Source organism: Myotis lucifugus, unplaced genomic scaffold, assembly GCF_000147115.1.
Source record: "Myotis lucifugus unplaced genomic scaffold, Myoluc2.0 scaffold_30, whole genome shotgun sequence".
Taxonomy (NCBI): Eukaryota; Metazoa; Chordata; class Mammalia; order Chiroptera; family Vespertilionidae; genus Myotis; species Myotis lucifugus.
This window is the reverse complement of record NW_005871078.1, coordinates 6,125,599-6,143,088: the sequence shown is the minus strand read 5'-3', so window position 1 is coordinate 6,143,088 and position 17,490 is coordinate 6,125,599. Positions and strand designations below refer to the sequence as shown.

Below are 17,490 nucleotides of genomic sequence, written 5' to 3'. Positions count from 1 at the left end.
TTAATACTCTTCCTGAGCTTGTGTGACCCCCAATTCATTGTTACAAATTGAACATAATTAAAGCAACGGATTAATCACAAAAACAATATGTAATTATATATGCGTTTTCCGATGGTCTTAGGCGACCCCTGTGAAAGGGTCATTCGACCCCCAAAGGGGTCGCTACCCACAGGTTGAGAACCGCTGGCCTAGAGGTCAACCATGTTGTAGTATGCATCAGACTTCCCTTCCTTCTTAAGGCTAAATAAAATCCCATTGTTTGTATGTGCCCATGTTAAGGGACAGTCTACAAACTGCTGACCTTCAAAAGTGCCAAGGTCATGCAAGACCAGCAAAGACTGAGTAATTCAAAGATTGAATTTAATCAAGGGACAATGAAAACTAAATGCAACTTGGTATCTTGGATTGGATCCTGTAATAGAAAAAGGATGTGTGTGGAAAAGTTGATGAAATTGGAATGAAATCTGTGGTTTAGTATTGTACCAATATTAAATTCTTGGTGTTGAGATTATACATATATCATAGTTTTGTAAGGTGCTTAGGAACCTGTGTACAACTCTTCTGTAAATCTAAAATTATTTCAAAATAAAGTTGTTTTATTTTTTAAGGTATTTCTTTTATTTCTGTTCTCCTAAAAAGATTGCCTCCCCTAGAAAACTACTTTTGTTCTCTTAAATCCAAGCAATCCTCTTGTCCTGAGGGGTGGAGTCCACTTAAATCTTCTGAGCTAGAGACTTGGTGCAGTTGGGAGAGATGTTATGAGTGGATGAGGCAGTACAGACTTGGCCATAGCAAGACCGTAAAGATGTGATCTGAAGTCTTAGATAGCATGGCAAGAGATTAGGTCTGAAGAATCCGAGAACTGAGTGGACTTTTCTTTGAATGGATGGCCAAAAAGTAAGTCCAACCTTAAAATGTGAAAGAGCTATTCAAGAATGGTGTGGCAAGACATAGCCCAATACAAAGTTTTGCAAACAGGAGACAAAGTTACCCTAAACCCATCAGAAGCATTATTTGCCACTCACCGGTGTCCTGCAAAAGAAGACAGATAAATAAAAGTTAAGCCATAGGGGCAAACTCTTGCGTTGGAACAGGGAGCCTTATACCAGCGGTTCTCAATCTGTGGGTCGCAACCCCTTTGGGGGTCGAACGACCCTTTCACAGGGGTCGCCTAAGACCATTGGAAAACACATATATAATTACATACTGTTTTTGTGATTAATCACTATGCTTTAATTATGTTCAATTTGTAACAATGAAAATACATCCTGCATATCAGATATTTACATTACGATTCATAACAGTAGCAAAATTACAGTTATGAAGTAGCAATGAAAATAATTTTATGGTTGGGGTCACCACAACATGAGGAACTGTATTAAAGGGTCGAGGCATTAGGAAGGTTGAGAACCACTGCCTTATACAGTCAAAGATGAGGCTGGATTAATTGATAATCCGAGGAGCCCCTGCTGTTACCATAGGTCTAGACATTTCTTATAGGAGGTAAGACCCAGAAAGCTTACGTGAGTAACCTGAAGACAGAGCAATTTGAAATGCTTAGGGCTAAAAAAGATGACCAGTCATTAAGAGAAAACAGTATTTAAATAGGACAACCCCACCCCCATCCTACATAATAAAAGGGTAATATGCAAATAGACCAAAAGGCAGAACAACTGAACTACCAAAAAAGGTGTAATATGCTAATGATATGCTAAGGCTGCTCAACCACTCACTATGATGTGCACTGACCACCAGGGGGCAGATGCCCCGACCGGTAGGTTAGCTTGCTGCTGGGGCCCGGCAAATTGGGACTGAGCAAGACAGGCCAGATATGCCCTGGAGCCCTCCCACATTCCCTCCCTGGCCCCGAGCATGCACTGGTGGGGTCCCTCAGCCTGGCCTGCACCCTCTCGCAATCCAAAACCCCTTGGGGGATGTTGGAAAGCCGGTTTCAGCCCAATCCCACAACCACTCCCCTTGGGAGGGCCCCAGACGCAGGGCTCATGGCTGGTGAGCGCTGCTGTGGCTGCGTGAGCCTCTCCCGATAGGGACTGATTGGGTGTGATCCCACGGTAGGCACAGGGGGGCCGGGATAAGCAGAAGTGGCAGGTAGGAGCTTCAGGCAGCGTTGGACTGTGGGTTTTGGCCCGATCCCTGCAGGCCACCCAGAGGGACCCCACCCGTTTACGAATTCGTGCACCGGACCTCTAGTACTAATATAATGTGATTAGTTATAGCTGTGTCCAAGATAACAGTTTAATCACTCCTTCTGGTTCTTCTGGGTAAATTGGGACCAAAAGCCTCTTTAGTTAATATAAATTGTCTTGAATGGGTGGACCATCTGGTTACAATTTGGGTTTCATCTCTGTTATGCAACTGGCATCCAAAAGAGGACTGTCTCCAAATGTGAGCAGGCTGAGTCAGTCATAAACAAGCAGAAAGAAGTTTAACTTTTTATTGCTAATATCCAAGATGTTAGAAGATGAAGTACTGCATGAAATGGTGTTGCCTTTAGGTAAACTTCCTTTACCTTATGTGTTTTACCTAGAACAGTAGAACAGTGGTCAGCTAACTTTCCTGTAAAAGGCCAGATAGTAAATATTTTTGGCTTCACAGCGATATATGGTTTCTGTTGCATATTTGTCATTGTGGTTGTTTTTTTTTTGTTTTTTTAAAAAACCCAACGATTTAAGCATGTGTTTTCTAGAGCCATCACGTTGAGGGCCATGTTGCTTCCAGGGGCTGGAAAAAACACACTAGGCAAAGAATTTGCATCAAGTTCAGGATTGAAATACATTAATGTAGGCCAGTGGTCGGCAAACTCATTAGTCAACAGAGCCAAATATCAACAGTACGACGATTGAAATGTCTTTTGAGAGCCAAATTTTTTAAACAAATTATATAGGTAGGTACATTCAACTTTAAATTCAACTTTAAATTCATGGTTTTCGTCTTCTGTTTTTCTTTGCTTCTTCTTTGTAGCCATCTCAAACAGGGCACCTAAAAAAATGTTTCATTTTATAATAATAAAGCCACCAACACAAAAGAATTACAATTCTTAAATTGATGACAAAAATACCTGTAGGATTTGCAGCTGGTTGGAAAAATACAGGTAACTTTATGCTTCGAGTAGGTACTTTTGTCACCCGTGCGCAATTTGCGGACACGACTAGCACTAACCACTGCACATGAGACTGCTGACTGACTGGCTCACTCAACTCGTGCATGAATCGTGCGCGCCTCGCCCGCCTGCACTGCGTCTCCCGTCGCCCAACTGACCGACACCCCCCACTTCTTCTAAAGCCACTTCTTCAAAATAGACTCGCCCAGGCCGAAAACCGACTTCTGCGCATGGGCCACGAAGTTTCAGTCACAGTCTACGTGTGCGCCCGCACGTGGCATTTTGTGGAAGAGCCACACTCAAGGGGCCAAAGAGCCGAATGTGGCTCATGAGCCGCGGTTTGCTGACCACTGATGTAGGCAATTTAGCTTGAGAAGGGCAGTTATATGATGGCTGTGAAGAGTAGGCTTGTCCCATTTTAGATGAAAATAGAGTAGTTGATGAGTTAGAAAACCAAATGAGTGAAGGTGGAATTTACTGTTGACTACGACAGTTGTGAATTCTTCCCTGAACGCTGGTTTCATACAGTTTTTGTGCTGGAAACAGATAACAGTGTATTGTGCAAAAGACTTGACACAAGGGATTTATAGTGAGAAGAAAATAAAGGTAACATTCAATGTGAAATTTTTCAAATTCTGTATGAAGAAGCATTGGCATCCTACAAGGAAGAAATAATGCATCAACTACCCAGCAATAAACCAGATCTAGAGGATAATATCAATCAGATATTGAAGTGGATTGAGGTAGGGGTGTGTCAAGGGCGGGGGGGAAAAAAAAAGGACACTTATGTAATACCCTTTGTAATACTTTAAGCGAATCATATAAATTGTCCAGATATGAGTAAAACTTTTTATTAAAATTGTGCTGCAGAACTAATAGGTGGATAGTTTGGGTGTTTTTTGTTTTTGTTTTCATAGGAAAGCAAAGCAATCTCAAGTATAATGAATATAATGTTATTAAAGGTTGAGAATAAAAGCTGTCATTGTTGAATGCTTTGATTGCTAAAGAATAAATAAATCTGACCAAATGGGTAGATGGATAATCTTTTAAGTTTATTACAGAAGAAAATGAACATGATCTCTTAAAATTCAAGTCTAAAGATTTTTTTAAGTGTTTTCTTTTACCATATTTTCTTTTTTAAAAAATTTTATTGATTTTTTTTTTTTTGAGAGGAAGAGAAACAGAGAGAAGGAGAGAGATTTTTTGTTCACTTATTCATGCATTCTTTGGTTGATTCCTGTAAGTACCTTGACTAGAGATCAAACCCACAACCTTGGCTGTGTTTCACTAGAACCCAGCAGGTGGCCTGTAGGATTACCAACACATTCTTGGGATCACCACGGGAATGAAAGTCCTCATGCCCCTACTAGTAAAAGACTAACCAGTTGGATTATGCACTGCAGATTTTAGGAATATATTTGGCCTATTTCACAGTTTTTTAAGAAGGTAGATAAGATCACACATTTAAAAATTTGAGCTTTTATTTCTTTTCTTTACAATTTTAGTAATATGCTGTGAAATAATTTTTCCTACATCTTACATTCAAGAAAGGCCTTTGTCATATTTGGCTAAATAATGAAATGCTTAATCCAGCGGGCAGCCCACTTTAGCAGAAAGCTGTCTGATGAAACCTTACTACATTTGTTTTTGCACTGGGTCTCTTAGAACTTCTCAGACAATACTTGGTACTCTTAACATCTTCTAAAATCAGTATTACCAAGATAAATTTTAAAGGGAGCACAGACAATAGTATGGGTTTTTTTAATCAATATTATTTAACAATCAATTGAAATAAGAGGGATTTGGTTTTTACTCAATAGAAAGTTGATTGGGGCCCTGGCCGGTTTGGCTCAGTGGATAGAGCGTCGGCCTGTGGACTGAAGGGTCCCACGTTTGATTCCGGCCAAGGGCACATGCCGGAGTTGTGGGCTCGATCCCCAGTAGGGGGCGTGCAGGTGGCAGCCAATCAATGATTCTCTCTCATCATTGATGTTTCTTTCTCTCCCTCTCTCTTCCTCTCTGAAATCAATAAAGAAATATATTTAAGCCCTAGCCAGTTTGGCTCAGTGGATAGAGCGTCGGCCTGCGGACTCAAGGGTCCCAGGTTCGATTCCGGTCAAGGGCATGTGCCTTGGTTGCGGGCACATACCCAGTAGGGAGTGTGCGGGAGGCAGCTGATCGGTGTTTTTCTCTCAGTGATGTTTCTAGCTCTCTATCCCTCTCCCTTCCTCTCTGTGGAAAATCAATAAAATATATTTTTAAAAAAAAGAAATATATTTTAAAAAAAGAAAGTTGATTGGGTTTTATTAGCTTTTTTGTTTTGACTAATAATGCTTTTATTTCTAATAGTTCTCTTTTCATAGATATTTTGATTCTGTAAAAACGAAACTGTTTTTAACCAAATCACATTTTCTCTGCACACTTTTACTTAGTAATGGTGAATTCCCTGGTAGAAAATTTTTTTTCTCCTAAGCAAGGTCCAATCTGTTGTTAATATCACCATGTCAACTAGAAGAAAAGGAAATTTAATATGAGTGTAAAGAGAAAACATTGGCATATGATTTCTTTTAAAGTCTCTGAAGTTCAACATTTAACTTCTATGTCAGAAATCAAACAAAAAATTTATCCATTTTTCCTCTATCTTTCATGTTGTATTTCAGTGTTTTAAAGAATATTCGGGGGTTTGAATAGGACGGTGTTATCCATATAATCTAATCATTCTTTGGGAGGGGCATGGCTATTAGCTTGTCTATGCTAATTTGGAGTTGAGTAAGCTGGTGAGTGAGTGTGTGTGTGTGTATGTGTTCATTTCTAATGGAGCCATTCTCCTCGCTCTCAGTCTTTAGTGAGCTGTCAGGTTGGTACTTAACTGCTTTGCTCTTTCGAGTTGCTCACAGGCTGGAAAGGAACGCTTTTAACAAGTTAGTATGGGGCCCTCCAGACCTCTCCTTAGCCGGCTTTATCTGCATCCGATATGCCTTTTTTGTAGCCCTGCAAGGAAAGGAGTTGAAGGAGTGAGAGAGAATGCCTGTGTGTTCGAGTGTGTGCGTGTGCACGTGTGCACAGCAGTCTGTCAATGTGCATTATAAGGTTTCCCAAGCACATGGAATGAGATCTTTCCCAGGGAGACTCTTTTGTCAGGGTCAGCACACATGGGAAAAGCATTTCTGTGCTTAGCCTCGTAACTGAGATTGTTTTTTTGTTTTATGGGGTCAGGAGGAATTTCAGTCATGAGACATGGTAGTGCTCTGCCTCTGCATTCACCTGCCCTTTCTTTTTGAACTCTCGCAGGTGGCAGTACCTGTCCAAAGATCACTATCGTTCCACCCTTTTTGAAAAGCAGCACAACCGCACTGATTGATCAGAATGTATCTGATGAAGAGGCTCAGGGAATAAATGGAAAAACGCCAGCAAAACACTCAGCTGCAAGTCCAAAGCCACAAGGTACGTTGATGGGGGTTCTTGGCATAGGTTGGGTACTTTGTTCATCAGTGAAGGCAACCCAGAAGAATGGTGACCACTAAGGAAGAGTTTTAAGCTATAAATGGGAGGAATTGAGTGCATTTATTGTTTTCAGGAGAAAAGTCAGTCCGTGAACCCTCTCGGACAGAGTTGGGTATTTCCTCTGCTCCTAAAACACCTTATACATTTCTCTGTCATAGTTCTTTTCATGTTTCGGAAATAGTTTACGTGTCCCCTTTAAGGGACAGAGGTCTGTTCATGCATTATGCCTGACTTAGCACAGGGCCTAACTTACTGTTTGCGTAATACACGTGTGACAAAGGAATGTGTGTTTAGAAGTACTGTCAGCAGTTCTTACGACCTGCTAAATGTCAGAGGATCTGTGAAACAGATCATTCTAAAACAGTGCTTAACGTACTGAGTAAGAAGGTGCTTTTACAATATTAAGGAGCTTGGGCTTGAAAAACCTTCTTAATAAAGTCATCCGTAGAAAATAAAAATAAATGGTTCAAGGAAGGAGTAGCCAGCAAGTAGTAAAACAATTATAATGGTGAATTTGTTCAGTACCATTTCTTTTTACAATAAATCTCTAACTGGATGTTAACTTTGAGAAGCACCAAATTACAATTTTGAAGATAGTAACGCCCTTTGAAATGTAATGTAAAGCTAAGCTCCATTATGGTTTAATGTGTAGTTTCTTCCTAACAGATTTTTATTTATACTGAATGCTCAACATTCAGCCAAGAAACAAACTGGGCATTTGTAGAATTACTATACTTTGGAAAAATCAGTTTGTATTTGGTTTATTTTGTATTTACTTTGGTCTCTTTCCTGTTCTTGCAAAGAAAAAAAGTGTTATAGAGAATGCATTATAAAAGAGTTGGTGTTATTCTTGAAAGTTCTTCTGTTTTAAAGATTTCTGAAAGAGAATTTTAAAAAGGATTTAAAATTGAGTCTTCCACATTATGAGATATTTTTCTTTTGTTCTCACTACTAGGAGTATTGGTGATGGTATGAGTTATGGCTATACAGCAAGGAGAAAAAATTGGTGATTCAAATGAATAGTCTATTCATGTGTTTATAACCTTTTCCTTTGTCCATACTCATCCCTGTAACATTGATGTGAATACGAATGTAGCAATTTTTGATGATGATTTAATTAAGCCATTTATTTGCAAAGTACAAAATTCCATCTTGCTTATTAAACCTGAGCTGACAAAGATGAAACAGGGTAAGAATATAAAAAAAGAATATAATTTAATTTTATGTAATTGCCCAGATCAAACGGAAGAATTTCATTATTTATAAAGCCTTTTTTTGGAAGCTTCATTGCATTACTTCATTGTTTTTCATAGTTCACTGAGATAAATTACAGAAGTGTCCTTCCTGAGCTGTGTGCTGAAATAATCATATTCTTTAGGGAGACAACATTTAACCTTGCTTTTGCTGTTTGTAGTTATATGAAAGTCAGTGTATTGCTACTTCAGTACATATTTACTTCCTATTTTGAGTGTGGATTCATGCATACAATGTTACATAACTACAAATATAGTGATACTTTTAAGTATGAAGAGTACACTCTAACATGATAAAAAGTATAGTACAGTAAATATATAAACTAATAACATTTGTTTATTATCAAGTATTATGTACTGTACATAAATTGTATATGCTATACTTCTATGACTAGCAATGTAGTAGGTTTGTTTATACCAGCATCACCTATGACAGCTACAGTCAGTAGGCAATAGGAATTTTTCAGCCCCATTATAATTTTAAAAGGGACCAGTCGTATATTGACTGAAACATTGTTATAGTTCATGACTGTACTCAATAAATTAAATAAGGACTTTATGCTTCTTTTAAAAAATATTCTTTTCTTTAAAAAAAATATTCCTTTCTTTTCCCTTCTCAAATTCACATTTGTACAGGAGGAAACTAACACTTATCAGTCAAGATTCACTTTTATTGTACATTACAAGTAAGGTATAACAAAACAATCTTTTTCCCCAAAAATAATGAACTGTACTTCATTGTTGTTTAATAAGTTGGAAAATAAAAAATGTTCTAAAAAATATATTTTTAACCTGGACAGATAGCTCAGTTGGTTAGAGCTTTGTCCCCTTATGCCAAGGTTGTGGGTTTGATCTCAGGTCAGGGCACATACAAGAATCAACTGACTGAATGCATAAATAAGTGGAACAACAAATCAATGTTTCTCTCTTTCTCTTCCTTCCTCCCTTTCTCCTAGGTCTGTCTCTCTCTCTCTCTCAAATCAGTAAATTAGGGAAAAAAATTCTCTCTTGTTTTTGTCCCTTCCCTGGCCCCCCTTGTTAAAAGCTAAACCACACCTTCAACTCTGACATTTCATATTTCCCCATCCTTACTGTTTGTTCTCATTCATTACAAGCTGACCTATTATATATTTTATTCATCCACAATGATTTTTTTCCTTGCCTTTTGCACTGCTGCATCCCCATGCCTGCCACGTAGCATAGCAGATCTTCAGTAATACTTGTTGAATGAATCCCTGCTTTATCACCATGTTTCCTCCACTTTCTTTGTTTCTGCTATTTTTTGTTTACAACTTAGAATGTGTGACCTATAGAGACCAATGTCCCTGAAGTGAGGATACATCTTGGTATTATGAGGTCAGCTGCCAAATAGATTGGGCACCACTTATTGACTTATCTACCAGTAAGCAGTGTTCCTCACCCTCTTGTGAAAGGAAGCTACTTTCATTTCTCCAAACCCTTAAGAACATCTGGGGGACCAAGGCCGAGAAAGGAAGGGGATGCTAATGGCACTTCCTGTGCAGATGAAGGGATTATCACACCAACCCCTGTGTTTTCACTATATCGTTATGAATGGTGAGGATGCTGAGGCTTCCAGATATAATTAGTCTTCTAATTTAATTGAAGACTCTTAGTCTAGATCAGTGGTCCTCAACGGGAGACAGTCCCCCCATTGGTATTGTCTGGAGACTTTTTTCCTGATACAACTTGTGGGAGTTGCTACTGGCTTTTGCTAAATAAAGGCCAGAGATGCTGCTCAACATCCTATAAGAACAGTTCAGTCCCCCAACCTCATCTCACCCCAAAGAATTATCCACCCTGAAATGCCAATATAAAACTCTGATCTAGATCCTGAAAACAGCTCATAATTAAATCTTGTTTGTTTGTTTCTCTGTAGAACACTAATAAGATCATAGCTATAATTTATTATGATAAATTTTAAAAGAAGACACAATATTAAATAACTTTATTAGTGGTGTTTATGTAGTAATGTGTCTAGAACAACATCAGGTTTATGTTTATTAATTACCAATACGTAAATATTTTTTAAGAATTATAGTTTTTAAAAGGATAAAAGAGCCAAATTTTAGATTAGAGATTAGATAACCTTGCCATTTGAATCTAAATTGGAGCCTGTAAATTTAAAAATGGGTTCCTTCAATAGTTAGGGCTTGTTTTCCCTTGCCTTGGAAAACACCCTAAGGCTTGGAAAACAATGGTTTATTCAATTCATACCAACCCTACCAGTCAAACAAATAAATTACAGAGAAACTTCAAATGTAAGTCTTTCCTCTTGTTCACTGCTTTTAAAATTGGCCTATTTCCTGCCATGCTAGACAGGACTCAAAATAACTTTCTTAGCAATTAAAGCTAATAGTTCTTTTTCCCTTAAGAGCTTTGATCCACAACATTTTCTACATAGTTAATTATTTTGATAAAACCCACTATTTGTCACTTCTTCATCATTAAACCTAAATGTTTAGAAAAGTTTCATGAGCTTGGAAAGACATTATTATTTGAATAATTTGAGTATATTTAAAGTACTCGAACCTATTTAATTTGCTTCTAAAGTAAAGCATTCTATGTGGAATGTTCAATTCTTAAGGTATAACGCTATAAATTTATAATGTATTAATATATAGCCAGCTATTGTTTTTCATAGTAAAATAAAAATAATTGAAATGTAGTGGGCATCCCCACCCTGGGCTAGATCCCCAGTAGGGGGCTTGCAGGAGGTAGCCAATCAGTGTTTCTCTTCTCATTGATGTTTCTCTCTACCTTTCCCTTCCACTCTCTCTAAAGTAAATAAAAACAATTTTTTAAAAATGTAGTGCACATCCCCAAACTTAAATTGCAATTAGCATCTCTTTCATTCTTAATAATTACTTTGCTTAGTTGGGAGTTTTTGCATAACTAAATTGTTTTGTTCTATTTACTGTCTGTAAAATTGGTTGTAATAAAGCCCATTTTATTATAGTCATCTAGATATCTCAAACTTAGCATGTCCAAAATTGCACTATCAATCCTTCTTCCAAAAAAATGTCCCTACTATGTGCCAGTTGATGACAATTCCATCCTTTCAGTTGTTCAGGCCAAAGGTCTCAGAGTCAAGGATCCTTGACTCCTCGCTTTTTCTCTCAGACCTACATTTAATCTACCAGGAAATCTACTTTTAAAATATACCTGGAATCCAACTATTTCACTATCTCCTTCTAAGCACCATTATCTCTTGCCTGAATTTTCGAAATAACCTTCTGACTCTTCTGCCCACCTCCCATAAATTCCCAATACAGCAGCCAGAGGCCGTTGTAATTTATGTCATATGTCCCTCCTGTGGCCAGAACTCTGTAGCGACTTCTCATTTCACACATTTTAAAATCTGTAGAAAGTTGTGTTATCAGGCCCTCCCTCTGACCTCAATACCTGCTCCTCTGTGCTTGCTCCTTTGGGTTCAGTCACATTGGTCTCCGTTGGTGTTCAGCTTTTGCTATATGTGATGGAATGCTTTTTCCTCCACTCCCTCAACTTCATCAAGTCTTAGTCAAAATCAGAATTTCTCAGAGAGGCCCACTTTTGCACACCCTACTTTAATACTGCAATCATGCTCTTTCCCCCCAATCCCTACACTCCTGATCCCTTCTATCTTATTCTTTTAACCTTCCCCCCTTTTTCTCTAACACTTACCACCTTGTGATATATGGTTTACTTGCTATGTTTTTTTTTTGTTTTTCCTTTTGTTCATTGATATGGTCAAGTGCATAGAGCTTAATAGGAATAATATTTGTTGAATTAATGAAAAAGTAAGCTTAACAACAACAACAACCCTGTACAGCCTGGGCAGGTAGCTCAATTGGTTAGAACCGTGGTTGGCAAACTGTGGCTCACGAGCCGCAGTTTGCCGAGCCGCAGTTTGCCAACCACTGGGTTAGAATATCATCCCATATGCCAAGGTTTTGGGTTTGATCTCTGGTCAGGGCACATAACTAGAATCAACCAATGAATACCTAAATAACTGGAACAAGTCGATGTTTCTCTCTCCTTCCCTCTGTTTCTCTCTGTCTCTCTCCCCTCTCCCCCCACCTCAAAGCAATAAATAAATGTTGTTTTTTTAAATCCTGTACAGTATAGATGTGTGAGATTTCTCTAGGATATATATTTTGGAAATGTCAAGTTCTTAATGATTGTATTAATTATATTTCCTTTGAAAATGTATACTTTTCACATTTAGACCTCACATTGCTTCATATTCTCACTGACACTTGGTATTGTCACATTTAAAATATTTGGTTAATCTGATGGGGTTGATGTGATATCGTATTGTGGTTTTAATTTGCATTTCCCTGATTAGCAGTGCATGGATAATCACAATTATGTAAATATCACACTTACTATTTCTCCTATTCACATCCTTTGGGCTTCAGGGGAAGTTAGCAGTAATTAAAGACTCTTGAGTTTTAGTCATAATGAACTGGACGTGCTGACAGGACACCTAGAAGACGTTCAGAAAACATTTCAAAATGTTTACACCCTTCGTAGTATAAAAGTAAGATCAGATAGGGTGAGAGAACGAGAGGAGTCATTTTCTTTTTAAAAAAATTAAATTTATTGGGGTGACATTGCTCACTAGGATCAAAAGTATGCATTATTCTCCTCTAAGACAGTGTATTGTGACACTTCAGCCATTCATGTGCCATCTTGAGATTTTTGTAGCACTTATCGTCTTTTAATAAAAACTTTATTTTAAATCCTCCCCCAAGGATGTTTTTATGGATTTTTTTTTTTTTTTTTAGAGAGAGAGATATGGGGGGGGGGGGGCGGGAGAGAGAGAGAGAGAGAGAAACATCTATGTGAGAAAGAAACACTAATCTCTCACCTCCCGTATGCCCCTGGTTGGGGAAACAAACCCACAACCTTTTAATGTAGGGGACGACACTTCAACCCTCTGAGCCACCAGCCAGGGTGGCATTTGTGCTCTTTTATTTAATATGTGTATGTTTACTAATTTCCTGTACATTTGGATCATCTCCCTTGCTAAAGTAGATGCCTCCTCTGTGCTTCTAACATAACTGTGTATCCAATGCCCACCTTTATCCATATAAACTGTCTCCGCTCGAGACTATGAGCCCTGATGACTCAGTTAGTTAGTTCCTTCATGTGTTCCACAAATGTGCCACAAGCACTGTGCAGAGAGTTACTGGGAATGTAGTTGTGATCAGAATGGACAAAAACAGATCCAGAGACAGAGAAACATCGATCAGACCGTCAAACCTCGGAGGGAAGGTAGGGGAGGGTGTGGGTAAGGGGGAGAGATCAACCAAAGGACTTATATGCATGCATATAAGCCTAGCCAATGGACATAGACACCAGGGGGGTGAGGGCATGAGTGGGGGGGGGGGCAATCAGGGGATAAGGACACATATGTAATACCTTCATCAATAAGAGAGAAAATTTTTTAAAAAATAATAAAATAAAAACAACAAAATAACGGACATGTTCCTACCCTTACAGGACTCCAGCCTTGTGGGGGAGAAAGCTTTACATCTATAATGTATTTAATACTTTATTGCTGCTCTATTATTTAATACTACTTACAACTAATTAATAATCATAATAATATGAGCGCTTTGGGGGAAAGTACACATTGTTATGAAATGGTTTAAGAGGTAGAGGTAATTGAGATGGGAGGGTCGGTAGAGTCACTCAGAACCTGACTGGCTGGAACTCATCATTTTATTTGAAACTTTCAAGCATCTGACAGTGTCTGGAACATAACAAATAAGAAATGTTTACTGAGTAAACTCGAGATTAGGATGAGTTATTTTATAACAATCTTTGCAAACAGAATTATAAAGACCATATTTGCTTCCTTTGAATATTCTAGTTATGAATGTTGAAATTACTCCTAATGATGAAACTGTTTTTTTGTGGTTTTTTTTGGTGGGGTGTTGTCCTGGTTTACTATATCGGTATGTATTTATTCTACACAGGAAATTTTTCCTTAAGATTAACAAATATCACCCTTACGTAAGCCTTCTCCTTCCCAATAGATACTATATTAACCCTTTCCCCAAGCACATCTTGGAAAATAATGTCATGTTTATAAATAATATCATTTTTCCATTGGGATTTTCTTCTCATTTGTATTGAAAGGGAATGAGATGAATTGTTACACCTGTAGCCCATTGTGATATACATTTTCGTCTCTTCTCTGTATGAATTGATAACTGGCACAGACATGGTAAGATCTAGGCCAGTGAGCATCAGGCAACCAACCGTCAACTGAGTTTATAAAAGATGAGAGGACTGAAAACCAGGGTAGCCAGCTCGGGGAAATTGGGGCATGTGATTAGGAAGAGACATGATTCCTCAGCCTTCTTCCAGACGTTAGGAGAAAGGTTTTGTTGTGTTTTTTTGTTTGTTTAATCCTCACCAGAGGATATGAGAGAAACATTGATTTGAGAAACATTGATTGGTTGCCTCCCATATGTACCCTAACGGGGGATCTAACCCGCAACCTAGGTATGTGCCCTGATCAGGAATCAAAACTGCAACCTTTTGGTGTACGGTAGATGCTCCAACCAGCTATGAGCCCTGGCTGGTGTTGCTCAATGGTTAGAGTGTTGGCCCATGCACTCATCATTTTTATCTAAGATCAAATGAGATAAGATGCTTTTGTTAAATGGGAAGATGCTATAGTAATGCAACATGACTGTTGTTTGTTGCTGTTGTTTTGTTGGCTTTTATGTTTAACTTATTGGTCTGGATTCTGGCGTATCTGTTATTCACTGTTATTAAAAATGTCTTTTGTAAGCAAGCAGTATGTCTCTAGGAATTAGTTTTAAATTTAGCACTCTTCTTTCTCTGATTAGATAAATAACTGCTATGTTATATCTAATAGTATTGGAATGCCATGGCCCTATATAGACCCTAGGTGTTTAATAATACCATATTTCAAATGACCTAAAATGAAAAGAACGACTTGAATCTTGGAGATGAAATTTCCACAGGACACAGAGCCAAGATAGATAAGGGTCCCTTGGTTAAGTTTCAATACAAAGTTGACAGACCTCTTGACAAAAGTTTGATAATGCTGACGCTTTTTACACCCAGGACACCAGATTTTGCTTTGTTTTGTTAAGGAAATACTGAATTCTATTAATTCTTTTTCTACAGTGCCTCCAAAGCCATTACATCTGCAGAATTCACCTTTGTCCAGTATACACCCAACCCCTAAGCATAAAGCTTTATCTAGTGCAGCACCCAGGATGGAGGAAGTTAAACCTGCCTCTGCTTCTTGTGTCTCAAAAGAAAAATCCAGTAAAATATCAGATCTCATCAGTCGCTTTGAAGGAGGCAGGTAAGAGCTAATTCACAACGGGAGAAGGCAGAGGGGAGACGAACGCTGAGTTTTGAAAAAGATGACAGAGTCATAAGTTTTCCAAATCAAACATACATCTTCTTCCATTGGGTTTGGTAGGCCTTTAGAAATAGTGAATTTTAAACATATTTAATCTTGCCCTAATAGAAACTGTCATTTACTGTTCATTATCTGTGTGCAGCACTAATAGCACCCGCTTCTTCACATTGTGTGCTATGTGTGTTATAGGCGTGCCCTCTCAGCGCCTCGGTATCTGTGTGTGTCCTTGGGGTCATTGTGTTGGTCACTGGATATCTGGGTTGGGAAGGCAGGAGGTTATCTCTGTCTCTGTTTCTTGCTTTGTATGTTTGTGGATGTGACTCCAGTGGGCCTGTCCCATCTCTGCAGGCTTCTTTCTGACTCACTGTATCTATCGTGGGTCTTCTGTATCCAATCTGTATCTGTTTCCCCTCTCCTCACACCCCTGCTCTTACTATATACTAGGTATTGTGAAGAGATATTGACAATTGATATAGTGTTATACCCTTTAGTCCTAATGTTTCAAAAAAGGGAGGTGAGACACTGTATTTCTCACTTAAAGAAAAAAAAAAACCTCACATAAGTTGCTTTTCTACTTATATGACCCTCAATTGTTTTTCCTTAGAATTCCCATCACTGACAAATAGAGTTTTGGAAAAATTTTATCAGAAGCATTTTGTTATTTTTATGTTACCAAGAAACTGTATATAATTTAACAGAATATGTATACGTTTACTCTCATCCTTGAAGCCACTAATTTCCATTAAATCCAGTGTAATATTTGGGAATATTAGGTGGTTTTACTGTTTACATTACTGTTATATATGTAATGAACCAAAGTTTGGAAATGCTTTCAAAATCTTCTGGAAATTGTGACCCATTACAAAGCGGCAATGTCCCTCATTTAAAATGAGACTATATTTAGTAACAAGTTCTGGAGAAAGTTAGTTCAGAAGCCTGTCTTCAATTTTTGTTCCCCGTTAATTGGGGGAGCCTGAGTCATGAATATTTAAATTTCAACATCTCCTCCTCAGAAGTAGGATTTTTTACTAGCTTTGCTATCTTAAATTATAGCAATCTACTAAATGATTTAATCCCACTTAAAATTTTTGTTTCCCAGAACAAGTAGATTTAATCTCAGAGAGCACGACCCCTCATATTTGTAGGTTTCCAGGGCCATGTACTGTCATATAGCGAGGCCCTGGAGCCCTGGCCCCTGTTCACGGTGCGTGCCAGAACCCGAATCCCCTGAGTGGGTCAGTATTCCAAAGGTTGAGTCCTCTAAACCTCACAAATCTGGTAACCCCCTCTTTGCATTCCTCTCCATATGCAAAAGGTACACAGTTTTCCCACTCATTGATACCAGTTTTCTTTTATTCTTTCAGACTTCACAGATAAAAAGTCATAGTTTGATGCAAAGCTAAAAGGTTGGATCTAAGGAGAGAGATGTGCTATAATTTATGACATTTTAAGAAAACTTGTCCTAAGTGAAGCTAGGATATCACGTGAGCATTTTGGCAAATCTGCTGAAGGACTGTTACTTGTGGCCAAGTCCACTGCCAATACGAAACATAGCTGTATGTTCTCAGTGAGGTGTCGTGAGTAGACACTGACCCTAAAAGTGCCTGAGGGGTTAGTACTGCTTTGGGTCTATGGGGCTTGAATGGGAAGTTTGTATTTCCTGTCCACTGATGTCCATGTGCCTGCAGTATAGCTCTCGGGTTATACCCCAGTTATTACAGCTTGAACCAGCACTCTGTGGACTAGAGGGAGATTCGGCAGGCTATGCGTTACCACAGTAGATTGACAGGAAGAACCAATGTCTGCTGCAGTGACATCATAGAAGACCAATTGCACTTGTTAAGACCTCACCCGTGTAGCAGAGTTTCACTCTTTACAATAATTTAGATAGCTCTGTTTTATTAAGATAAGTGACATAGAGGAAGCATTTGAAACAAGTGAAATTTTATTTTTTACTGTAGTTTGTTTGTTTGTTTGTTTGTTTGTTTGTTTATTTATTTATTTATTTATTGGAGGGTAAGAGAAACTAGTCTTTTTAACCTATGACATATTTCAGGATTTTAGAAATAAATAAGTAAGATTCCCCCACGAAACTGAACATTGGTTTTTTCCAAGGACACTGCTTAGGCCAACTGTTTTTCTCCAAAGCATCAGGAATCTCCTACGAATTAACCACTGCTTTTACTAACCCCCCA

At 38.4% G+C, this 17,490-nt stretch overlaps 1 protein-coding gene across 2 annotated transcripts in view; it reads left to right on the top strand.

Moving 5' to 3' along the window:
• The window catches only part of FGD4 (FYVE, RhoGEF and PH domain containing 4), a 102,679-nt gene that overhangs the window by 27,113 nt on the left and 58,076 nt on the right, over positions 1 to 17,490 (top strand). For both annotated transcript variants that reach the window (XM_023752299.1, XM_014454031.2), the window contains exons 2-3: positions 6,413 to 6,565; positions 15,052 to 15,235. In XM_023752299.1, the coding sequence (XP_023608067.1) occupies positions 6,413 to 6,565; positions 15,052 to 15,235 (337 nt within the window). The remainder of the gene's footprint in view (positions 1 to 6,412; positions 6,566 to 15,051; positions 15,236 to 17,490) is intronic.